This window comes from Ranitomeya variabilis, chromosome 1, assembly GCF_051348905.1.
Source record: "Ranitomeya variabilis isolate aRanVar5 chromosome 1, aRanVar5.hap1, whole genome shotgun sequence".
NCBI lineage: Eukaryota > Metazoa > Chordata > Amphibia > Anura > Dendrobatidae > Ranitomeya > Ranitomeya variabilis.
This window is the reverse complement of record NC_135232.1, coordinates 549,942,715-549,955,955: the sequence shown is the minus strand read 5'-3', so window position 1 is coordinate 549,955,955 and position 13,241 is coordinate 549,942,715. Positions and strand designations below refer to the sequence as shown.

The window sequence follows — 13,241 nt, the reverse complement described above, 5'->3', positions numbered from 1 at the left end:
GCCTTCAGTAAAAAGGTAAAGAGACTGCAACCCTGTGTCCTCGTCATTTACTGCGACCTACACCATCACCTACACCTTTAATCGGGCGCCCCTTAGCAGGGCCACGGACCGGGTCGGGCCACCGTGACAGATTCGGAGGGCGCACTGCGCATGCGCCCGCCATTTTGGAAGATGGCGGCTCCCATGAAGAAGACGGACGGACACCGCGAGGCTCGGTAAGTATGAGGGGGGGGGATCGGAGCACGGGGGGGGGGATCGGAGCACGGGGGGGATCGGAGCACGGGGGGGATCGGAGCACAGGGGGGGATCGGAGCACAGGGGGGGGATCGGAGCACAGGGGGGGGATCGGAGCACAGGGGGATCGGAGCACGGGGGGGTGGATCGAAGCACGGGTGGAGCGGGCAGGCGGACGGAGGGGAGTACGGGGCAGAAAGGAGGACTGGGGAGGCGATCGGTGACGATGGGGGGGGGGGGCAGATTAGGTTTTCCAGCCATGGCCGATGATATTGCAGCATCGGCCATGGCTGGATTGTAATATTTCACCATTTTCATAGGTGAAATATTACAAATCGCTCTGATTGGCAGTTTCACTTTCAACAGCCAATCAGAGCGATCGTAGCCACGGGGGGGGTGAAGCCACCCCCCCTGGGCTGAAGTACCACTCCCCCTGTAGCCGGCGGCCGGAACGCCGAGGAAGTAATAGGCTCTACGCATTACTTTGAACTACGGCAGAGCAGTTAACTTTAGGTTGGCTGTCTCACCTTTACACCTAATGAAGACAACGGAGGCAATTGTGGGAGAGGGGCGTCTCTAGGGTCCCTATAAAATAACTCCAGGCCTACCCAGTCATACGGGTGCGTCCTATCCATATCATCTCGGGGACAGAGAGAAAGAACAGAAACATACACGACAGTTGTGAGGACTATCCCGTGGTGCTCAGCAGGGAGGTACCACAACACCCAGGCGCTAGTAGGAAGGCTACTGATTTCCACCTGCAAAGGGAACTCTGGATGTGCCTTCGGACCGGCCGGTCTCAGCCAGCCCTGTTAGCAGTGCTCTGGATGGTGGATGCCGAAGCCTTCAGTAAAAAGGTAAAGAGACTGCAACCCTGTGTCCTCGTCATTTACTGCGACCTACACCATCACCTACACCTTTAATCGGGCGCCCCTTAGCAGGGCCACGGACCGGGTCGGGCCACCGTGACAGATTCGGAGGGCGCACTGCGCATGCGCCCGCCATTTTGGAAGATGGCGGCTCCCATGAAGAAGACGGATGGACACCGCGAGGCTCGGTAAGTATGAGGGGGGGGGATCGGAGCACGGGGGGGGGGATCGGAGCACGGGGGGGATCGGAGCACGGGGGGGATCGGAGCACAGGGGGGGGATCGGAGCACAGGGGGGGGATCGGAGCACAGGGGGATCGGAGCACGGGGGGGTGGATCGAAGCACGGGTGGAGCGGGCAGGCGGACGGAGGGGAGTACGGGGCAGAAAGGAGGACTGGGGAGGCGATCGGTGACGATGGGGGGGGGGCAGATTAGGTTTTCCAGCCATGGCCGATGATATTGCAGCATCGGCCATGGCTGGATTGTAATATTTCACCATTTTCATAGGTGAAATATTACAAATCGCTCTGATTGGCAGTTTCACTTTCAACAGCCAATCAGAGCGATCGTAGCCACGGGGGGGGTGAAGCCACCCCCCCTGGGCTGAAGTACCACTCCCCCTGTCCCTGCAGATCGGGTGAAATTGGAGTTAACCCTTTCACCCGATCTGCAGGGACGCGATCATTCCATGACGCCACATAGGTGTCACAGGTCGGATTGGCACCGACTTTCATGACGCCTACGTGGCGTCAAAGGTCGGGAAGGGGTTAATTCACTAAACTTTAATGACTTTATTTAATTTTTAGGTTCCACAACGGGAGGATGACCTAATTGAAAATGACCTCCTCATCTCCCTGGTCCAGGAGCGAGTCCCGTTGTGGGACACCCGGGATCCACTGCACTCAAACAACGTCACGATCCGGCGCCTATGGAATGAGGTGGCCAAAGAGATGTGGGATGGCTGGGACAACGCCCCGACTCGGGTCCGAAATGCATTTGGTAAGTATTGCACTGCAGTGTGAAGCAGCAGAGACCTTGGCTGTGCTCACTCGACTGTGTGTGATGAAAGAAACTCTCAGGAGTTTCTGTCATCACACACAGTTGTGTGAGCACGGCCAAAAGTCCTTTTTCTGACCATAAATTTTTTTTTTTTTAACAGTGGCCAAAGTCAAAAGACGTTGGCGTTCGATGAAGGACCGCTTCAACAAGGACCTGCGTCAAGAGAGCCGTGTTCCCAGTGGTTCAGGAGCAAGGATCAGAAGATACAAATACTATTGAGTTCTGGCATTTTTAAGACCGGTCCTTGCCCAGAGAACGTAAGTATTTATCACGTGCATTAGGTTGTATTGTATTGCCATAATCTGTATTTTTCTATTCCACAGGATTTTGCGTCTGGTTATTTTTTGGTATTAATTTTCTTTTTCCTTTTTTCACAGCACATGGAGCACAACTGTTAGTGCAGCGCCCTAGAGTCCTGGTCGTTGCAGTAACGTCGCTCTGCCGCTAAGGGGAGTGATGGTACGTCTGATTGCACTAAAAGAGTTCACCTGACCAGGTATCACAGTCACACATTACACTTCACACTCCGGCCACCAGGGGGAGCAAAAGGTTCTATGTATTAGGCCACTCCTCACACTCTGGTAAAACTGGGGGTTGGATAGGAAGTTAGGGAGAAGCTGACTGGGTTTTGCCCAGGTAACATCTAGTGAGAGAGAGCGTTGCTTGGGAAGATTCAGGGGGGTCCCTGTCAGGGGTGGGATCCTGACAGTGGCCTAGCACAGGACAGATCGTTACGGAGCCGTGCCTGCACCTCATTGCAGCGGCATCTTAAGAAAGGACACGAAGCGAAGTATATTGTGGAGAAGTCAGAAACGAGATCACAGCACAAAGGAGATAAAACCAGAAGGAGTCGTGCCCCAAGATCAGCAACATCCTTCTGAGGCGCGTAGCCGGCGGCCGGAACGCCGAGGAAGTAATAGGCTCTACGCATTACTTTGAACTACGGCAGAGCAGTTAACTTTAGGTTGGCTGTCTCACCTTTACACCTAATGAAGACAACGGAGGCAATTGTGGGAGAGGGGCGTCTCTAGGGTCCCTATAAAATAACTCCAGGCCTACCCAGTCATACGGGTGCGTCCTATCCATATCATCTCGGGGACAGAGAGAAAGAACAGAAACATACACGACAGTTGTGAGGACTATCCCGTGGTGCTCAGCAGGGAGGTACCACAACACCCAGGCGCTAGTAGGAAGGCTACTGATTTCCACCTGCAAAGGGAACTCTGGATGTGCCTTCGGACCGGCCGGTCTCAGCCAGCCCTGTTAGCAGTGCTCTGGATGGTGGATGCCGAAGCCTTCAGTAAAAAGGTAAAGAGACTGCAACCCTGTGTCCTCGTCATTTACTGCGACCTACACCATCACCTACACCTTTAATCGGGCGCCCCTTAGCAGGGCCACGGACCGGGTCGGGCCACCGTGACATTCCCAGAACCGAGGGACCCGGTACCGAGTACCACGCTGCCCTGCGTTTGGGGGCCACTCCAACTTGGCGTCACGAACAGGATCTACTTAAGCCTGAGAATCAGGTCATGTGTGCCTTGGAACTGTGACTGAATTGTGTTTGAACCGTGATTTATTGCAAAGACAGTGTATTGTTATTTGCCGCCAAAAGTTCCCGCCAAAACCGCCGCCATTACAGCGCAACGAGGAGCGCAGAGAAAGAAGAAGGGCGTGCCATGGGAGGAGACTATCAAAGCGGCGCCAAAAGTGACGACCGCCCCTCCGACGACTGCTGCAAGAAGACGACGTGCCCCGAAGTACAGGAGAACCGCCCCCTGATTTGCTGCGGCGGGAGCCACGACAAGAAGGAGCTCCACCCTCAGAAAATGGCGGAACCATGTGTGCGTGCAGCTGCCGACTGCCACACAGCGAGGGTGACCAGCGAGTACCTGAACGACGACGAAGTGATCCTGGACTGTCCTCGCCGACCAGAGGCGGATCCGAACCCACCATCGCTGGAGGGTCCGCACCTCTTGGAGCCGCAGGCGTAGGAGCTGAGCCAACCTACCCTGAATATGGAGCCAGCAGATGTGAAGCAATGGAGGTCGGAGCTGTCCCAGAGGGTCGCCTCGGAAGAAACGCGGTCCGAGCCGCTGCCGACTCCAGTGTCCTCATCAGTGGAACAGACCGGCATCGGTGGAACCACATCAGACGCAGGTATGGAAAGCGCCCCTGCTCTCCCAAACGATCCTGCTCCCGTGACCGCTCCCCGTCCCGACAGTGACCGATTCCTCACCTCTGAGCTGGTAGTGGTAACCCCCGGCACTATGGAGAAGCTGGTGCCTCCGTTACCGACAACTATGGGAGAACCACTAGATGTGAGCTCAGAGGGGGTGATCTTCCAATGGGATACTCCGAGGATCGGACCAGACGGGGCCAGGCAGGAGGGCCTCAGCATTGCTGTGCTCGCCTGGGAACAATATAAACAATGCTTAATTCTACACTGGAAAAACCGAAAAGAGACCGAACAACGTGACCCACCAAAAGTACAAAACTCAAAGACTGAACGCGGTAAGAAAAACTTGGTAAAACAGGGGACTGTACTAGCCTTTCACCCAAAACGAGGTTGGTGCTCTATACAAGAACCGGGACTGCCGACTGAAGTCTTCTTTACCAGCTACAATGTGAAGACCCCGTTCCGCAACAGATATGACAATCAACTTCTATGTACAGGGGACCAGGTGACCTACACTCGCCATCGGAGTGCGCAAGGATGGTGCGCTTGGAACGTCCAACGATGCGAGCCTGCATTGGCGCCACCTGCTGTCCTGACTACGACTAACTCTGACCTGACAAATTCTACTACTATCACCACTGTGTGCATTATTGCCGCTACTGAACATGCAACCAAAGCTGACATTCGAATTCAGACCCCTGGTGACCTGGCCGCACCTAAGAGACGAACCACTGACACTGACACCGCATCAGATGAGGACACGGAATCGAAGCTTTCTCGGTCAGGAAGCGTTCGCTACCGACTGATGCCTTGCAACCTACTGTGAGAATAGACCTCAGAATCGGAAAAAATGTAAATAGTTAACTGTTTGTCTGCTGTTTTGCTGCTAAAACCCGTCTAGGGTTATTCTTAAAGGGATCCCTTTGTTGACCCGGGATCCCTATTGTTTCTAGTTTTTGCATCGGTTCATCACTGTTTTGCTAAAGAACATTGGAATCATGAACTGTGCATGATTACAAACTGCCTGTAAATTGTTTGCACCTTCTTAAGGGTGCCCCCTACTGGCTTTACAAAAAGAAGAGCTTTTTGAAGAGACTGTTCCTGAATACAGCGCAGAAGTTCTTGCTTTAAACAGACTTGCAACTTGAGAGTTTGCACTACCTCAAAGAGACTTGGTTTCCCTCTTAAAGGGAATGCTTAATTGTTGCATTTAGCTTAACCCATAATGTGCCTTAAATAGTTAGACAGTAATAATGTTTTACATAGTAGTAGTATGTAGTTAGAAAGATAGTGATAAGGAATAGAAATGTTGATAATGTTATTTGAATAAAACTGACGTTAAAGTGATTATTATAACTGATGATAGGAAGCCAAGGAAAGATGCAGTAGGCCCGTGGGGGTAGACAAGAGAGTCCTGCATATGAGAAAGAGAGCTAAAGAAAAATATTGATTTGCACTGTTAGTCTTATAGCATACCTTTAGTGGGTCCAGTATACGCCCTTAAAGGAAAAGTTAAATTATTGTTCAAGAAAAGTGTGCACTTAGTAGATAGTATGCCTGGCTGGGTAATGATAGTTATTTATAGTCAGTTATTTAATAAGTGTTATTTAAAATCTTAAGCACCGTGTAAATATGTTTCTGTTTGTAACGTTCAAGTGTCCTCACCTCCCATAAAGGGAAGGACTGTTAAAATGTACTTGTTTACAGCATTCCAAAATTTTGTATGTCTTTTGCTAACATGTTTTGTTGTTCTTCTTTTCCCAGTCCGGGAGTACTGGATTTAACGGGGGGGGGAGTGCAGCGCCCCAGAGTCCTGGTCGTTGCAGTAACGTCGCTCTGCCGCTAAGGGGAGTGATGGTACGTCTGATTGCACTAAAAGAGTTCACCTGACCAGGTATCACAGTCACACATTACACTTCACACTCCGGCCACCAGGGGGAGCAAAAGGTTCTATGTATTAGGCCACTCCTCACACTCTTGTAAAACTGGGGGTTGGATAGGAAGTTAGGGAGAAGCTGACTGGGTTTTGCCTAGGTAACATCTAGTGAGAGAGAGCGTTGCTTGGGAAGATTCAGGGGGGTCCCTGTCAGGGGTGGGATCCTGACAGTGGCCTAGCACAGGACAGATCGTTACGGAGCCGTGCCTGCACCTCATTGCGGCGGCATCTTAAGAAAGGACACGAAGCGAAGTATATTGTGGAGAAGTGAGAAACGAGATCACAGCACAAAGGAGATAAAACCAGAAGGAGTCGTGCCCCAAGATCAGCAACATCCTTCTGAGGCGCGTAGCCGGCGGCCGGAACGCCGAGGAAGTAATAGGCTCTACGCATTACTTTGAACTACGGCAGGGCAGTTAACTTTAGGTTGGCTGTCTCACCTTTACACCTAATGAAGACAACGGAGGCAATTGTGGGAGAGGGGCGTCTCTAGGGTCCCTATAAAATAACTCCAGGCCTACCCCGTCATACGGGTGCGTCCTATCCATATCATCTGGGGGACGGAGAGAAAGAACAGAAACATACACGACAGTTGTGAGGACTATCCTGTGGTGCTCAGCAGGGAGGTACTACAACACCCAGGCGCTAGTAGGAAGGCTACTGATTTCCACCTGCAAAGGGAACTCTGGATGTGCCTTCGGACCGGCCGGTCTCAGCCAGCCCTGTTAGCAGTGCTCTGGATGGTGGATGCCGAAGCCTTCAGTAAAAAGGTAAAGAGACTGCAACCCTGTGTCCTCGTCATTTACTGCAACCTACACCATCACCTACACCTTTAATTGGGCGCCCCTTAGCAGGGCCACGGACCGGGTCGGGCCTGTCAGGGAGAGACTTGGTGAGCGAGAGCTAATAACCCGGGCTCCTGCAATTTCCCTAAGACTAGGGAAATCCTGACTGACCCTCTACCTGAAGTTTACACTGATGGTGTGCATGTTCAGGCCTCGAACCGCACCCTAACTCCTGAGCTCAGTCCTAGGCTGAATCCTCCACCCAGTGAAGAGGTAATACTTAAATACCCACAGTTAGCACAGACAAAGATAAAGGAAAATATACACCACGCCGCAGACACTCAGGAATACACTATAAATGTGCAGGGCAAAATAAACACAAATATAGGAAGGAGTAAATAAGACGAAGGAAAATACACCACCAGCAACGAATCTCCAACCACCAGCTCTCCACTCCAGACCGAGATAACAACGCAAGACAGAAGCTATAATCGGCGACGCCCAATGATCAGGAGAACTATTTAAAGGCCATGGAAATGGCCCAGCTTCCAATCCGAGGATCAGGCAAATTAACCCCGGAACAGCTAGACAAAATCTAGCAGATGCCAATGAGTAAATAGTGGTCAAAAGCAGAACTACCGCTGTCTGTCGGACGACCTGGTCTGAACAGCGTCCGACATGACAGTACCCCGCCTTCTACGAGGGACCCCAGGGCTCTCACGGCTTATAGGACCCGGCTTGTCCGGATGACGGTGGTGAAACAACCTGACCAGCCGGTCAGCATGAACGTCCGGGGCTGGTACCCAGGACCTCTCCTCAGGCCCATAACCACGCCAGTGTACCAAGTACTGTAAAGTGCGACGCACTACACGAGAGTCAACCACCTTGGAGACTTCAAACTCCAAATTACCATCCACCAAAACTGGAGGTGGCATAGGCGCCGCGTCCACAGAACCCACCACCTTCTTTAGAAGAGACCTGTGGAACAAGTTGTGTATCTTATACACCGTAGGGACCTGGCACACGCCTACTGTCAGCCACATGTTTGTACCTAGCACCCACACTCAACAGGCGCTGTTTAACTCTCCTCCAGACTGATGACAATTGTGTTCCTAACTGGTCCTCCTCCGGAACGCCGAAAGAGCCCCTCTGACTCAAGGTACAAAATTGAGGATGTAGCCCGTAAACACAAAAAAACGGAGACTCCCCAGACGACTCCTGGCGGTGATTATTGATGGCAAACTCAGCCAAAGGAAGAAAGGTAGACCACTCCTCCTGGTTATCAGAGACAAAGCAGCGTAAGTACTGTTCCAAATTTTGGTTCATACGCTCAGTCTGACCATTTGACTGAGGATGAAACGCCGAAGAATGAAATAACTTGATTCCCAGCTGTGAGCAAAACGCTCTCCAAAATTTTGCCACAAACTGAGACCCCCTATCAGACACGATGTCAGACGGAACCCCATGAAGTCTGACCACCTCCTGCACAAATACCTGAGCCAGAGTCTTAGCGTTAGGCAACGCAGGCAAAGACACAAAGTGTGACATTTTAGAAAAACGATCAACAATCACCAAGATGACCGTGTTTCCAGCTGATGAGGGCAAATCAGTGATGAAATCCATGGGATGAAATCCATGGAGATTTCCGTCCATGGCTTACTAGGTACCTCAAGAGGAAGTAGTGTGCCAACAGGACGGGAGCGGGGCGTCTTAGCCCTAGCGCATGTGGTACAAGCTGACACGTATGAGACCACGTCCTGTCGGATCTTGGGCCACCAAAACCGACGTGACACCAACTCCAAGGTACCTCTAACCCCTGGGTGACCAGCCAGGACGGCATCATGATGCTCCGCCAAAACCTTTAGGTGGAGATGAAGCGGAACAAAAGATTTGTTGACGGGAAGCTCAGATGGTACCTCCTCCTGAGCCTCGGCAATCTCAACCTCGGTAGTGAGAGCCGAAACCACAACACCCTTTTGGAGGATAGGTACTGGATCCTCCCGAGGTTCTCCCCACGGAAAACACCTGGACAGAGCATCCGCCTTAGTGTTTTTAGACCCCGGTCTGTAAGTGACCACAAAATTGAACCGCGTGAAAAACAATGCCCAGCGAGCCTGCCTGGGGGACAGACGCTTGGCTGATTCCAAATACAGCAGATTCTTATGATCGGTAATAACAGTTTCCTGATGGACCGACCCCTCCAAGAAGTGTCGCCATTCCTCAAAGGCCAACTTAATTGCCAACAACTCCCTGTTGCCGATATTGTAGTTACGTTCGGCGGATGACAGTTTCTTGGAGAAATAGGCGCACGGACGTAAACCACTCAAAGATGAGCCTTGAGATAGTACCACCCCCACACCAACCTCAGACGCATCGACTTCCACAACAAATTGTTTAGATACGTCTGGCTGCACAAGAATGGGGGCTGAAACAAAACTGTTCTTAAGAAATTCAAATGCGCGCACAGCAGCCTCAGGCCAAACAGAGAAATTGGTACCCTTTTTAGTCATGTCAGTTAGCGGTTTAGCAATGATGGAAAAATCCTTGATAAATTTCCTATAGTAGTTAGAAAACCCAAGGAACCGCTGAAGTGCTTTCAGGTTATCAAGACGTTCCCAATGCAGCACCGCCTGCACCTTAGCGGCGTCCATTTTAAAACCAGAAGCAGACACAATATAACCCAAGAAAGGCAGCTCTTGAACAGAAAATACACATTTCTCAAGTTTAGCATACAGCTTATTCTCTCTGAGAAGCTGTAACACCTGCCTGACATGATCTAAATGAGCATCACGGCCGCAAGAATATATGAGAATGTCATCAAGGTACATGATAACGAATTTCCCCAAAACATGCGAGAACACATCATTGATGAAATGTTGGAACACTGCAGGTGCGTTAGTCAACCCAAACGGCATCACCAAATTTTCAAAATGACCCTCAGGGGTATTAAAAGCCGTCTTCCACTCATCACCTTGACGGACTCTTATGAGGTTGTACGCCCCCCTGAGGTCAAGCTTGGTGAACCACTTAGCACCTGCCACCTGGTTGAACAAATCTGGTATCAGAGGCATAGGGTATGGATCACAAACCGTAATCTAGTTCAACTCCCTGAAATCCAAACACGGGCGTAATCCGCCATCTTTCTTCTTCACAAAGAAGAACCCTGCTGCCACCGGCGAGGATGACGGCCTGATGTGCCCTTTGCTTAAGATTTCCGCAATGTAATCTTTTAACGCTTGTCTCTCCGGACCGGAGATGTTAAACATCCTTGCTTTAGGTAATTTGGCCCCTGGTTTAAACCTGATAGAACAGTCATAAGGACGATGTGGCGGCAACTCTGAACAACCCTTCTCAGAGAACACATCCATAAAATCCTGAAGTGACTCCGCAACGCTTGAAGTCACCGCAGCCACACATGTGGCCAGGCAATTCTCCTGGCAGAACTCGCTCCACCGAATTATGTCCTGAGTTTTCCAGTCAATTACCGGGTTGTGCATAGACAACCAAGGAAAACCCAAAACCACCTGAGCAGGAAGATTCCTGAGCACCTTACATGTAACCCGCTCAGAATGTAGAACTCCAATGTGGAGTTTCACCTCAGCCACAAATTCAGTAATCTCCCCCTGAGAGAGAGGAGCAGCATTGATGGTGACCACGCGGATAGGATGAGACAGTTTTTCAATCCTAAAACCTGCTGTGCGCGCAAACCCCTCATCAATGAGATTTGTGGCTGAACCACTATCCACAAAAACAGTAATTGGCAGCTCACTGCCAGCAACAAAAACCTTAGCAGGGAGCATGCACTGAGAAACCACCATGGAGGATATACATAAGCTCAGACTGGTCTCCTCCACACCCTCTGAGCTCAGAAGTTTTCCGCCGTTTCGTTTTTCTTAGGCAGCAGAGGACAGATGTTAATAAAATGACCAGTTTTACCACAGTAAAAACAGGCTCCCTGCTTCCTGAGCTCAGGGGCTCGATGCTTGACATGTGACACCCCTGCGATTTGCATAGGCTCCGTGGGCTCCCCTGCAGCAACCTCACGTGAACCTAAACCCTCTCCCATAGGCGGTGTCTCATGCTCCCCCTGACGCAAACGGCGATCAATGCGGACAACCAGACTCATAGCGGAATCTAGAGAAGTAGGAGTCTCGTACATCAGAAGGGCTTTTTTAACCCTTCCAGAAATCCCATGTATAAACTGACTCCGCAATGCTGCATCATTCCATTGGGTATCGATCGCCCAGCGACGAAATTCGGAACAGTAATCCTCTGCAACTCGTTCCCCCTGGCGAATAGAGCGTATCTTAGATTCTGCCAGAGCCATTCTGTCAGGTTCATCGTAGATTTTCCCAAGAGAAGAAAAACAACTCTCCACAGAGACAAATGCTGCAGAATCAGATGGCAAAGAAAACGTCCATGCTTGGGGATCCCCACTTAACAATGACAACACCAGGCCCACACGCTGAGCCTCATTACCCGAAGATATCGGGCGCATACGGAAATATAGTTTGCAAGCTTCACGAAAAGAAACAAATTTACTGCGTTCCCCAGCAAATTTTTCAGGCAACGTAAATTTAGGCTCAGTAAGGCTACGTTCACATTTGCGGCCAGCGCCGCAGCGTCGGGCGCCGCAGCGGCGCCGCATGCGTCATGCGCCCCTATATTTAACATGGGGGCGCATGGACATGCGGCGCACTTGCGTTTTGCGCCGCATGCGTCGCTGCGGCGCCCGCGTCGGGGCGCAGAGGACGCAGCAAGTTGCATTTTTGCTGCGTCCAAATTCAATGAAAAAAACGACGCATGCGGCGCAAAACGCAGCGTTGTGCATGCGTTTTGCTGCGTTTTTGTTTGCGTTGTGCGCTGCGGCGCCGACGCTGCGGCGCACAACGCAAATGTGAACGTAGCCTAACTCTTCCTGTCGCTCCAGCTTGCACATTGGACACTGCTAGTCCCTGTTGCTGCACTGCCCCCCTCAACTCAGTGACCTGTAGTGACAGCGCCTCCAACTGGCGGGTTATGGAAGTCAGGGGATCCATGACAAAAAAAAAAAAAAAAAAATTTTTTTTTTTTTCTTTGTTGTTGGGCCGATTATAATGTCAGGGAGAGACTCGGTGAGCGAGAGCTAATAACCCGGGCTCCTGCAATTTCCCTAAGACTAGGGAAATCCTGACTGACCCTCTACCTGAAGTTTACACTGATGGTGTGCATGTTCAGGCCTCGAACCTCACCCTAACTCCTGAGCTTAGCCCTAGGCTGAAACCTCAACCCACCACCCAGTGAAGAGGTAATACTTAAAATACCCACAGTTAGCACAGACAAGGATAAAGGAAAATATACACCACGCCGCAGACACTCAGGAATACACTATAAATGTGCAGGGCAAAATAAACACAAATATAGGAAGGAGTAAATAAGACGAAGGAAAATACACCACCAGCAACGAATCTCCAACCACCAGCTCTCCACTCCAGACCGAGATAACAACGCAAGACAGAAGCTATAATCGGCGACGCCCAATGATCAGAACTATTTAAAGGCCATGGAAATGGCCCAGCTTCCAATCCGAGGATCAGGCAAATTAACTCCGGAACAGCTAGACAAAATCTAGCAGACGCCAATGAGTAAATAGTGGTCAAAAGCGGAATTACCGCTGCCTGTCGGACGACCTGGTCTGAACAGCGTCCGACATGACAGGGCCACCGTGACATTCCCAGAACCGAGGGACCTAGTACCGAGTACCCCGCTGCCCTTCGTTTGGGGGCCGCTCCATTGGCCCAGGTTCTGGATCGGTCCTTCATCCGACAGCCATGGATCCGTCCCAGCCATCCAGCAGCGCTGCAGAAGTGGGCCTTCCACACTAACTGGAGACCAGGGAGGTGGTCTGTAGAATCTGCTGAGCTTTGGGGTGTAATTAACAAGAACTACTGGATCTTTAAAAGGGGGTTTATTACAAACAAGGTATTTACAATGACATACATAAGGGAAGTCTAACTAAGGGACCAGGGTAAATTAAAAGGAAGGGGTAATAGGAGAGGGTAGAGGAAACTGGGATGTGGGAAGGAGAAGATACATAACCGATCCTTACATATATATTAAACCAATACACATCCACACCCACATACAAGCCATGACTCCACCCTTGCTTCCTTTATCTTCTGTGGCAAATGTCCAATCGTCTT

At 50.9% G+C, this 13,241-nt stretch overlaps 1 protein-coding gene across 2 annotated transcripts; it reads left to right on the top strand.

The window, feature by feature from the left end:
- The first annotated feature begins 1,830 nt into the window (after positions 1 to 1,830).
- On the top strand, positions 1,831 to 6,261 carry LOC143802694 (uncharacterized). 2 transcript variants are annotated; one of them, XM_077281351.1, is made up of 3 exons: positions 1,831 to 2,102; positions 2,263 to 2,419; positions 2,540 to 6,261. In XM_077281351.1, exon 3 carries the CDS (start codon positions 4,178 to 4,180, stop codon positions 5,162 to 5,164), a length of 987 nt encoding a protein of 328 aa, XP_077137466.1. In that variant the 5' UTR covers positions 1,831 to 2,102; positions 2,263 to 2,419; positions 2,540 to 4,177; the 3' UTR covers positions 5,165 to 6,261. The 2 variants fall into 2 exon arrangements, with proteins under 2 accessions (XP_077137466.1, XP_077137476.1); XM_077281361.1 differs by having other exon boundaries at positions 2,263 to 6,261.
- Positions 6,262 to 13,241: the final 6,980 nt, after the last annotated feature.

Coding starts and splice junctions, on each gene's coding strand:
- LOC143802694 (XM_077281351.1), top strand. CDS start 4,178: ATGGAGCCAGCAGATGTGAAGCAATGGAGGTCGGAGCTGTCCCAGAGG.